The sequence below is a fragment of the Hyperolius riggenbachi genome, chromosome 3 (genome assembly GCF_040937935.1).
Source record: "Hyperolius riggenbachi isolate aHypRig1 chromosome 3, aHypRig1.pri, whole genome shotgun sequence".
In the NCBI taxonomy this organism is placed as follows: Eukaryota; Metazoa; Chordata; class Amphibia; order Anura; family Hyperoliidae; genus Hyperolius; species Hyperolius riggenbachi.
In genome coordinates this window covers 25,964,115-25,976,041 of record NC_090648.1, presented here as the reverse complement: position 1 = coordinate 25,976,041, position 11,927 = coordinate 25,964,115, and the positions used below count along the sequence as shown (strand labels likewise).

Sequence of the window (11,927 nt, the reverse complement as noted above, 5' to 3'; positions counted from 1 at the left end):
TACAGCGCTGCAAAACATACAGTGGTGTGAAAAACTATTTGCCCCCTCCCTGATTTCTTATTCTTTTGCATGTTTGTCACACTTAAATGTTTCTGCTCATCAAAAACCGTTAACTATTAGTCAAAAATAACATAATTGAACACAAAATGCAGTTTTACATGATGGTTTTTATTATTTAGTGAGAAAAAAACCTCAAAACCTACATGGCCCTGTGTGAAAAAGAAATTGCCCCCTGAACCTAATAACTGGTTGGGCCACCCTTAGCAGCAATAACTGTGATCAAGCGTTTGCGATAACTTGCAACAAGTCTTTTACAGCGCTCTGTAGGAATTTTGGCCCACTCATATTTGCAGAATTGTTGCAATTCAGCTTTATTTGAGGGTTTTCTAGCATGAACCGCCTTTTTAAGGTCATGCCACAACATCTCAATAGGGTTCAGGTCAGGACTTTGACTAGGCCACTTCAAAGTCTTCATTTTGTTTTTCTTCAGCCATTCAGAGGTGGATTTGCTGGTGTGTTTTTGGTCATTGTCCTGCTGCAGCACCCAAGATCGCTTCAGCTTGAGTTGACGAACAGATGGCCGGACATTCTCCTTCAGGATTTTTTGGTAGAAGTAGAATTCATGGTTCCATCTATCACAGCAAGCCTTCCAGGTCCTGAAGCAGCAAAACAACCCCAGACCATCACACTACCACCACCATATTTTACTGTTGGTATGATGTTCTTTTGCTGAAATGCTGTGTTACTTCTACGCCAGATGTAACGGGACACGCACCTTCCAAAAATTTCAACTTTTGTCTCGTCGTTCCACAAGGTATTTTCCCAAAAGTCTTGGCAATCAATAAGATGTTTTTTTTAGCAAAATTGAGACGAGCCTTAATGTTCTTTTTGCTTAAAAGTGGTTTGTGCCTTGGATATCTGCCATGCAGGCCATTTTTGCCCAGTCTCTTTCTTATGGTGGAGTCGTGAACACTGACCATGGAGGCAAGTGAGGCCTGCAGTTTTTTAGATGTTGTCCTGGGGTCTTTTGTGGCCTCTCTGATGAGTTTTCTCTGCGCTCTTGGGGTAATTTTGGTCGGCTGTATCTTGGCTAGTGTTGGGCGAACAGTGTTCGCCACTGTTCGGGTTCTGCAGAACATCACCCTGTTCGGGTGATGTTCGAGTTCAACCGAACACCTAATGGTGTTCGGCCTTGCGAGCGCATGGCCGAACGGTCCCCCGAACATTTGGCTAGCACTGTGATTGGCCGAACGGGTCACGTGGTTCGGCCCGAACGCGCTCTGATTGGCCGAACGGGTCACGTGGGTCGGGTAAATAAATACCCGATCCGCGTCATTTCCCCGTCATTTGTCTGTGGGATTAGCTTTGGGTAGGCAGGCAGGTTAGATAGAGTCTCTCTCGCTCTCCAGCCAGGCTAGCCAGGGTCCCCCCCAGTCAGTGTGTGTGCTGCTGCGTTCAGTAGTACACCGGCGCTCAGTCACCCCATTACTATTTAGCATTCTGTACTCTGCCAATCAGTGTATATATAGCTGGGATCTGTAGTACACCAACGCTCAGTCACCCCATTGCTATTTAGCATTCTGTACTCTGCCAATCAGTGTATATATAGCTGAGATCTGTAGTGCACCAACGCTCAGTCACTCCATTACTATATAAAGCATTGTGTACGCTGCCAATCAGTGTATATATATTACTGGGATCTGTAGTGCACCAACGCTCAGTCACTCCATTACTATATAAAGCATTGTGTACGCTGCCAATCAGTATATATATATTACTGGGATCTGTAGTGCACCAACGCTCAGTCACTCCATTACTGTATAAAGCATTGTGTACGCTGCCAATCAGTGTATATATAGCTGGGGATCTGTAGTGCACCAACGCTCAGTCACTCCATTACTATATAAAGCATTGTGTACGCTGCCAATCAGTGTATATATATTACTGGGATCTGTAGTGCACCAACGCTCAGTCAATCCATTACTATATAAAGCATTGTGTACGCTGCCAATCAGTGTATATATATTACTGGGATCTGTAGTGCACCAACGCTCAGTCACTCCATTACTATATAAAGCATTGTGTACGCTGCCAATCAGTGTATATATATTACTGGGATCTGTAGTGCACCAACGCTCAGTCAATCCATTACTATATAAAGCATTGTGTACGCTGCCAATCAGTGTATATATATTACTGGGATCTGTAGTGCACCAACGCTCAGTCACTCCATTACTATATAAAGCATTGTGTACGCTGCCAATCAGTGTATATATATTACTGGGATCTGTAGTGCACCAATGCTCAGTCACTCCATTACTATATAAAGCATTGTGTACGCTGCCAATCAGTGTATATATATTACTGGGATCTGTAGTACACCAACGCTCAGTCACCCCATTGCTATTTAGAATTCTGTACTCTGCCAATATATAAGTGAAAAAAACACAATTAAAATCAATTTCCGCTAACTTGTGACAAAAAATAAAATCTTCTATGAACTCGCCATACTACTAACGGAATACCTTGGGGTGCCTTCTTTCTAAAATGGGGTCATTTGTGGGGTTCCTATACTGCCCTGGCATTTTAGGGGCCCTAAACCGTGAGGAGTAGTCTTGAAACGAAATTTCTCAAAATGACCTGTGAAATCCTAAAGGTACTCATTGGACTTTGGGCCCTTTAGCGCAGTTAGGGTGCAAAAAAGTGCCACACATGTGGTATCACCATACTCGGGAGAAGTAGTACAATGTGTTTTGGGGTGTATTTTTACACATACCCATGCTGGGTGGGAGAAATACCTCTGTAAATGGACAATTGTGTGTAAAAAAATCAAAAGATTGTCATTTACAGAGGTATTTCTCCCACCCAGCATGGGTATGTGTAAAAATACACCCCAAAACACATTATACTACTTCTCCCGAGTACGGCGATACCACATGTGTGGCACTTTTTTGCACCCTAACTGCACTAAGGGGCCCAAAGTCCAATGAGTACCTTTAGGATTTCACAGGTCATTTTTGTTTCAAGACTACTCCTCGCGGTTTAGGGCCCCTAAAATGCCAGGGCAGTATAGGAACCCCACTAATGACCCCATTTTAGAAAGAAGACACCCCAAGGTATTCCGTTAGGAGTATGGTGAGTTCATAGAAGTTTTTATTTTTTTGTCACAAGTTAGCGGAAATTGATTTTAATAGTTTTTTTTCACAAAGTGTCATTTTCCGCTAACTTGTGACAAAAAATAAAATCTTCTATGAACTCACCATACTCCGTACGGAATACCTTTGGGTGTCTTCTTTCTAGAATGGGGTCATTTGTGGGGTTCCTATACTGCCCTGGCATTTTAGGGGCCCTAAACCATGAGGAGTAGTCTTGAAACCAAATGTCGCAAAATGACCTGTGAAATCCTAAAGGTGCTCATTGGACTTTGGGCCCCTTAGCGTACTTAGGGTGAAAAAAGTGCCACACATGTGGTACCGCCGTACTCAGGAGAAGTAGTATAATGCGTTTTGGGGTGTATTTTTACACATACCCATGCTAAGTGGGAGAAATATCTCTGTAAATGACAATTGTTTGATTTTTGTACACACAATTGTCCATTTACATAGAAATTTCTCCCAACCAGCATGGGTATGTGTAAAAATACACCCCAAAACACATTATACTACTTTTCCTGAGTATGGCGGTACCACATGTGTGACACTTTTTTGCAGCCTAGGTGCGCTAAGGGGCCCAACGTCCTATTCACAGATCATTTTGAAGCATTTGTTTTCTAGACTACTCCTCGCGGTTTAGGGCCCCTAAAATGCCAGGGCAGTATAGGAACCCCACAAGTGACCCAATTTTAGAAAGAAGACACCCCAAGGTATTCCGTTAGGTGTATGGCGAGTTCATAGAAGATTTTATTTTTTGTCACAAGTTAGTGAAAAATGACACTTTGTGAAAAAAAACCAATAAAAATTAATTTCCGCTAACTTTTGACAAAAAATAAAATCTTCTATGAACTCATCATACACCTAACAGAATACCTTGGGGTGTCTTTTTTTCTAAAATGGGGTCACTTGTGGGGTTCCTATACCGCCCTGGCATTTTACAGGCCCAAAACCGTGAGTAGTCTGGAAACCAAATGTCTCAAAATGACTGTTCAGGGGTATAAGCATCTGCAAATTTTGATGACAGGTGGTCTATGAGGGGGCGAATTTTGTGGAACCGGTCATAAGCAGGGTGGCCTTTTAGATGACAGGTTGTATTGGGCCTGATCTGATGGATAGGAGTGCTAGGGGGGTGACAGGAGGTGATTGATGGGTGTCTCAGGGGGTGGTTAGAGGGGAAAATAGATGCAATCAATGCACTGGGGAGGTGATCGGAAGGGGGTCTGAGGGGGATCTGAGGGTTTGGCCGAGTGATCAGGAGCCCACACGGGGCAAATTGGGGCCTGATCTGATGGGTAGGTGTGCTAGGGGGTGACAGGAGGTGATTGATGGGTGTCTCAAGGTGTGATTAGAGGGGGGAATAGATGCAAGCAATGCACTGGCGAGGTGATCAGGGCTGGGGTCTGAGGGCATTCTGAGGGTGTGGGCGGGTGATTGAGTGCCCTAGGGGCAGATAGGGGTCTAATCTGATAGGTAGCAGTGACAGGGGGTGATTGATGGGTAATTAGTGGGTGTTTAGGGTAGAGAATAGATGGAAACACTGCACTTGGGTGGTGATCTGATGTCGGATCTGCGGGCGATCTATTGGTGTGGGTGGGTGATCAGTTTGCCCGCAAGGGGCAGGTTAGGGGCTGATTGATGGGTGGCAGTGACAGCGGGTGATTGATGGGTGGCAGTGACAGGGGGTGATTGATGGGTGGCAGTGACAGGGGGTGATTGATGGGTGATAGGTGATTGGCAGGTGATTGACAGGTGATCAGTGGGTTATTACAGGGAAGGACAGATGTAAATATTGCACTGGCGAATTGATAAGGGGGGGTCTGAGGGCAATCTGAGCGTGTAGGCGGGTGATTGGGTGCCCGCAAGGGGCAGATTAGGGTCTGATCTGATGGGTAACAGTGACAGGTGGTGATAGGGGGTGATTGATGGGTAATTAGTGGGTGTTTAGAGGAGAGAATAGATGTAAACGCTGCGCTTGGGTGGTGATCTGATGTCGGATCTGCGGGCGATCTATTGGTGTGGGTGGGTGATCAGATTGCCCGCAAGGGGCAGGTTAGGGGCTGATTGTTAGGTGGCAGTGACAGGGGGTGATTGATGGGTGATAGGTGATTGGCAGGTGATTGACAGGTGATCAGTGGGTTATTACAGGGAAGGACAGATGTAATTAATGCACTGGCAAATTGATAAGGGGGGAGGGTCTGAGGGCAATCTGAGCGTGTGGGCGGGTGATTGGGTGCCCGCAAGGGGCAGATTAGGGTCTGATATGATAGGTAACAGTGACAGGTGGTGATAGGGGGTGATTGATGGGTGATTGATGGTTAATTAGTGGGTGTTTAGAGAAGATAACAGATGTAAACGATACATTTGGGAGGTAATCTGACGGCGGGTTTGCGGGCGATCTAATGGTGTGGGTGGGTGATCAGATTGCCCGCAAGGGGCAGGTTAGGGGCTGATTGATGGGTGGCAGTGACAGGGGGTGATTGATGGGTGGCAGTGACAGGGGGTGACAGGGGGTGATTGATGGGTGATAGGTGATTGACAGGTGATCAGTGGGTTATTACAGGGAAGAACAGATGTAATTAATGCACTGGTGAATTGATAAGGGGGGGTCAGAGGGCAATCTGAGCGTGTGGGCGGGTGATTGGGTGCCCGCAAGGGGCAGATTAGGGTCTGATCTGATAGGTAAAAGTGACAGGTGGTGATAGGGGGTGATTGATGGGTGATTGATGGGTAATTAGTGGGTGTTTAGAGGAGAGAATAGATGTAAACAATGGATTTGGGAGGTGATCTGATGTCTGATCTGTGGGCGATCTATTGGTGTGGGGGGGTGATCAGATTGCCCGCAAGGGGCAGGTTAGGGGCTGATTGATGGGTGGCAGTGACAGGGGGTGATTGACGGGTGATTGACGGGTGATTGACAGGTGATTGACAGGTGATTGACAGGTGATTGACAGGTGATCAGGGGGATAGATGCATACAGTAAACAGGGGGGGTGGTCTGGGGGGGGGGGGGTCTGGGGAGAATCTGAGGGGTGGGGGGTGATCAGGAGAGGGCAGGGAGCAGGGGGGGGGGATAAAAAAAAATAGCGTTGACAGATAGTGACAGGGAGTGATTGATGGGTGATTAGGGGGGTGATTGGGTGCAAACAGGGGTCTGGGGGGTGGGCAGGGGGGGGGGTCTGATGGGTGCTGTGGGCGATCTGGGGCAGGGGGGGGAGAAATCAGTGTGCTTGGGTGCAGACTAGGGTGGCTGCAGCCTGCCCTGGTGGTCCCTCGGACACTGGGACCACCAGGGCAGGAGGCAGCCTGTATAATACACTTTGTAAACATTACAAAGTGTATTATACACTTTGTATGCGGCGATCGCGGGGTTAACATCCCGCCGGATGACGCGATCGCTCCGCCCATGCCCTTAGAAGGACCGCCGCCTCTGTGGGTGAGCCGGTCCTTCAGGGCTCCACTTCCCGGCCGCCTCTGTGCGTTAGGCGGTCGGGAAGTGGTTAAGAATATCCAGGGCCTTCCCACTCCATAGGTAAGTATCTGGTTTTTTTTTATTTGTGCTTCACTTCAGATTTCCTTTATGGTGGATAGACTGATAGTAAGGACACTGAAATAAAAAGTAAAGACTCATAAAACACACACACTTCAAATAGAACTGGCCAAAGTTACGAAATAAGGTTTTTGTTTTTTTTCCTCAAGCCCACATGTCATTTTTATATTTCACCTTCACTCTGATGCAGGCATATTTATTGGTCTAGGAATGTAAAGTACTGGGTAGTGATGGGCAAATATGGCCATTTTTGTTTGCCATACATTTTGTGAAAATGTTACTTTTTTTTACATAAATGACTATATTCCCGAACAATATATGGGCATGAACAAATGTACTTTAAACAAATGCATAGGCGTTAACGGAACAAGAAAACACATTTTCAAGAATGTTTTTATTTTTGTAAAAGTGGCTTTGTCTGTTGGGACAAGAATGGGGACTATTTCAGGACAAGGGATGAGCTGGATTTTAACAAGTCATGTAAAAGTGTAAATTTCCCCAATGTTCAAAGCTATTAAAACAGCATCAGATCTCCTTATCCATGTTTCACCAAATCATTCCTACAGAAAAAGCTGTAAATGGAGTTAATTTTTATTAACTTTTGCCTAAACTTGTCTAATTGTCATTCCGCGTATTCATATGTACTCCAAAACATATTCTTGCAAAGCATTTTAGGCATTCAGCTTAGAGTACTTACTTCTGATTCACATGAACAGCAAAATGTAAAGATCAGAAATGTAGACGTACGAAGCCAAAGTGGCATGTAAATCAGACTAATAAATCTTATAAAGAACGTTTGAGCAGTTTAAGCAAAGTCCTCTTTATTTCTTTATTCCTTAGGCTGTAGATGATGGGGTTCATTACTGGGGTCACCACAAGGTACAGCAAAGACATGTATTTATTTGTCTTTGCTGAGCTGTAGTCAGTTGGAACTATGTAAACAGTGATTAAAGTCCCATAATAAGTGCAAACTGTGGTCAGGTGGGAGCTACAAGTGGAGAAGGCCTTTCTTCGCCCATTAGCAGAAGATATCTTCATAATGGCAAACGAGATACAGGCATAGGTTATGACTATGAATGCAAATGGACAAGCAATCACAAATACAGAAGTTGTGATGTCTTGTATCATGAAATTAAATTTGACTGATGTAGCTAGTTCTACAATTGGCCCAAAATCACAGAAGAAATGGTCGATATAATTAAGCCCACAGAAGTGAAACTGACACAACACAAATACTTCACTTGATATTAGCAGGACAACTAAGAACCACGATCCAATAAAAAGTTGGAGACAAATGTGAATGTTCATAAGGGAGGCATAGCGCAATGGTATACAAATAGCCAAATATCGATCATAGGACATAGCAGCAATGAGAAAAGTTTGCACACATCCAAATATGCCAAAGCAATACAGCTGGGCAATGCAACCAATAAATGTGAGGGAACCTTCATCAACCAATATAATGTGCAGCATCAAGGGAACTACAGTAGTCGTCAGAAGGACATCTGTGATAGCCAAGTGTTTCAAAAAAATGAACATCGGGATTTTAAGATGATCTGTAGTGGTCACCAAGGTGAAAATTAGAAGGTTACCACTGAGTACCAACATATAACATAAAAAAACCCCAACAAAAAATATAAATTTGAATTTGTATAAATCTTGGAACCCAAGTAAATAAATCTGTGTGACTTGTGTCTGATTGGCCTCACACATAATTTGTAGAAAGAACAATATTAATCAAAACTGGAGAAAGATTTCACCCAAGATCATTGTTTATAAGTTATGTCTTATGGTGCAGGAAAAATGATCATATTTCAGTTGTTTAGCTCTTTTGTGGTTTCAACTATGTATACTTCTTGATCATCAATACAGATTTACTTGAAGAGCCCACTCAGTAAACTGCAGTAATGGATGACACAAGTGGAGAGGATAAGTACTGTATGCAATAACAGAGCTCCTCTAGAGTTTTCCTTAATTTTACATTTTACACTTCATGCACGTGAATGTGCACACTTGACAACCCAGATCTTCCGTAAATTTTGGTAAATACAAAATATGAATTTTTAGCTTAAGTATCAGGTGCCTGAAAAAAGAAAAAGAAAAAGAGTTACAAAGACACGGAGGAACAGGAAACTGAGTAGATAACAAGTCCTCAGCATCGAGATATGTAACCAGAAACCAGAATGGAAAGTCAAGAGGATACAACTAAAAATATAATAACTTCTGAGCCATTTGAAAACTACTGTAGTGCAGGTAAATTCCAACTCAGGTTTATTCATCATTGTGTTTTACATTCATGGTAAATTTCCTCAAAGTGTCTCTCCATCTCTTCACAAAAATTTCAGTACAAAAATTCTACTTGTAAGTGGGAGACTTGGAAAAAAAATATTTTTTAGAAATCAAGTTCACAACCACATGATTGCTTTCCATGGTTCTTCTCTATCCTGGACCACTAGGTGAGCTCTGGCATCCCGAATGTTTAAAACAGACCCTCTTCAACTAGGCAATATGAGACACAAATCCTGATGCCGTGATAGAGAGACTGGAATTATTGCAGCATTGACAGATTTGACTGTTATCAGTTAAGGGAGGTAATTCTAGGGGTGAAAAAAACTTTTTTTTTCTCTATATTGAGTTTTAGAAATAAGGAAGGACTAGGACATAAAGGCAGAGACCTTCACTGTGTCTCATGATGTGATACTGGATAGTTCAACTCTCATGCGCTGTGGCTGATTTTTTAGAAAAACCACAAAAGGCTCTGGTCTTGGATGAATCCTCTATTAGGTTTTTCAGTTAGGAGACCTTGGCCAAGACTCTCAAACACTGCCACTGTCTACAGAGAGCACCCTAGTTGCTGCAGCTCTTGCACTTTGAGTCTGCTGGGAAAAAAAGCACAATGTAAATTTTCTGTGTCTTGTCTGTGTCAGGCAATGTGGCAGAATTTTTGTTAAGACCACAAAGGCTCTGGTCTTGGGTGGATCCTGTATAAGGAATCCATTGTAAAAGAAGTTATAGCACATAAAAGAGAAGGCTGCAAGTGTAAAAGGGAGGCTGCAAATGGAAAGCAACACATAGAGGGCAGGAGGGGCTGCATAAGGGACCTGTACATAAAAGAGAGGTGCTGCTGTACATAAATGTCATATATGAAGAGGGGAAATAAATATGGAATTGGAGGTGAGCTGCTGTACATGGAAGAAGAAAAACACGAAAGGTGTCCTGGAAGCAAAATAATAATAATAATAATAATAATAAAAATAATAATAATAAATAATAAATCTCTCCTTGTTCATGCATGGGATGTATCAAGAATTGTAGCCCAGAAAGAAAAAAAGATCACGGGCCTCGACCTGGATTTTGCAATTATAGCTTTAGCTTTTTTAGCACCATAGTGGCAGTCTGCCACTATGGTGCCAATAAAGCCAAAGCTATAAATGCAAAATCCAGGCCGAGACCCAGTGATCTTCTTTCTGTGTTGCCTTCCTGCACCTCTGGTGGATCGGGTGCTACACTGATTGACTCCCTGGTACCAAAAGTTTGCGGTTGAGCCTGGGGACTACTGCTTTTTCTTCAAGAATTGTAGCCCTCAGGACCAGGGGTGTTTCTAGCCACTTTGTCACTCCAGGCAAGAAAACCTGCGGCGCCCCCCCCCCCCCACACACACACACACACATAGTGCCAACCCTTATTCCACCCCCACCCCTGTGCTTGTGATCACGCAAGCTACTTTTTTTCACTGTCCATGTTCCGCCATCGGGAATGTAATACCATCATGACAAGAATCGCGCTGGCCGGCGATCATATTTCTGCAAAAACCAAACCACGATCGAAGCGGCATAATGGAAAATGAGCACCACAATTTACATACGGTGCTCTTGCGTCTAGAAAAACGGCTGCGATTCTCTTTTTGAATTGGATCACAGCCAGTGGAAAAGGGCCCTAACAACTCTGCTCACAGTGCCCAGCACAGCTTGCCCAATGCCCACCTACACCTAGTGACAGTCTGTCCAACTCACAACTAGAGATGGCCTGAACCGTTCGCCGGGCGAATCTCTCTGGGCCCTGTACTACTTCCGGGTCGCTATGACCTGGAGTAGTACGCCTACGTGGCCCGGCGGTGCGCAACCTAGTATCGCGCTCCTGTTGCCGGGCACTCTCTGCGCATGAGTGTGATGTCACTCACATGCGCAGAAAGTGCCCGGCAACAGGAGCGCAATACTAGGTTGCGCACCGCCGGGCCACGCAGGCGTACTACTCCAGGTCATAGCGACACGGTAGTACAGGGCCCAGATGTTCACCAGCATCTCTGCTCACAACTCCCCCCCCCCCCACTGAAATCTCAGGGCCAGCCAGGGGAGAGGGGGGCATATAATATGAAGAGGGGGCACGCCACTCACTATGAGGGTCTCCCCTCTGCAGACTGTGTGCGCACACTGTGCAGCATGTGTGTCTCCCTCCCTCCGAGTCCTGCCCAGACCCACACACAGCAGCAGGCATGATGCTATATTATTTAATCCATCCCATAGAGGAGCCACTGCCTGTAAAGTGATATATGGGCGAGGGAGGGGAGGATGGGAATCAGGGCCAGCAAGGGGGGCATATAAAAAAATTATCAAGAGCTGCGAGCAGCAGAGGCAGAGGGCACTCACTGTGAGCCGGTGTCGCCTCTGCATTTGTGTAGCCAAGTCAGCCAGCGATAGCCCTGGTGCGTCACAGTGCCTTCAACCATGTGTGCATACCTCCCAACATTTTGAGATGAGAAAGAGGGACACTCAAGCCACACCCCTACTCATGCCCCCGACACACCCCTAGTCACGCTCCCGACACACCCCTAAGCACACCTATCCTAAACATTTTGTAGGAAAAATGTTTTATAATTCAAACCACACTGATTCCTTCTATCCTGGTTCATTTCCCTTCATATTAACATTTAAAAATAAAAAAATACATCAATTTAAAGGATGGGAATCAAGTTTACAGTAAATTACACACTTTTTCAGTAGAAAAAATTAGCAGGGACAGGGTTCTCAAAGAGGGACAGTTGGGAGCTATGTTACGCACAGTGGCTAACACATTGCACAAAAAACACACTTACACACATTGCAAAGACAATACTCTTACACACATTGCACAGACAGTACACTTACACACAGTGACTAAATAACACACACACATTGCACAAAGAACACACTTACACACTGTGCACAGACAGTACACTTACACACATTGCAC

At 44.6% G+C, this 11,927-nt stretch overlaps 1 protein-coding gene across 1 annotated transcript; it reads right to left on the bottom strand.

Moving 5' to 3' along the window:
- Positions 1-7,481: 7,481 nt before the first annotated feature.
- On the bottom strand, positions 7,482-8,411 carry LOC137561978 (olfactory receptor 5P50-like). The gene has a single exon (XM_068273321.1). The coding sequence runs from the start codon at positions 8,409-8,411 to the stop codon at positions 7,482-7,484; it is 930 nt and encodes a 309-aa protein (XP_068129422.1).
- Positions 8,412-11,927: the final 3,516 nt, after the last annotated feature.

Coding starts and splice junctions, on each gene's coding strand:
- LOC137561978 (XM_068273321.1), bottom strand. CDS start 8,411: ATGTGTGAGGCCAATCAGACACAAGTCACACAGATTTATTTACTTGGG.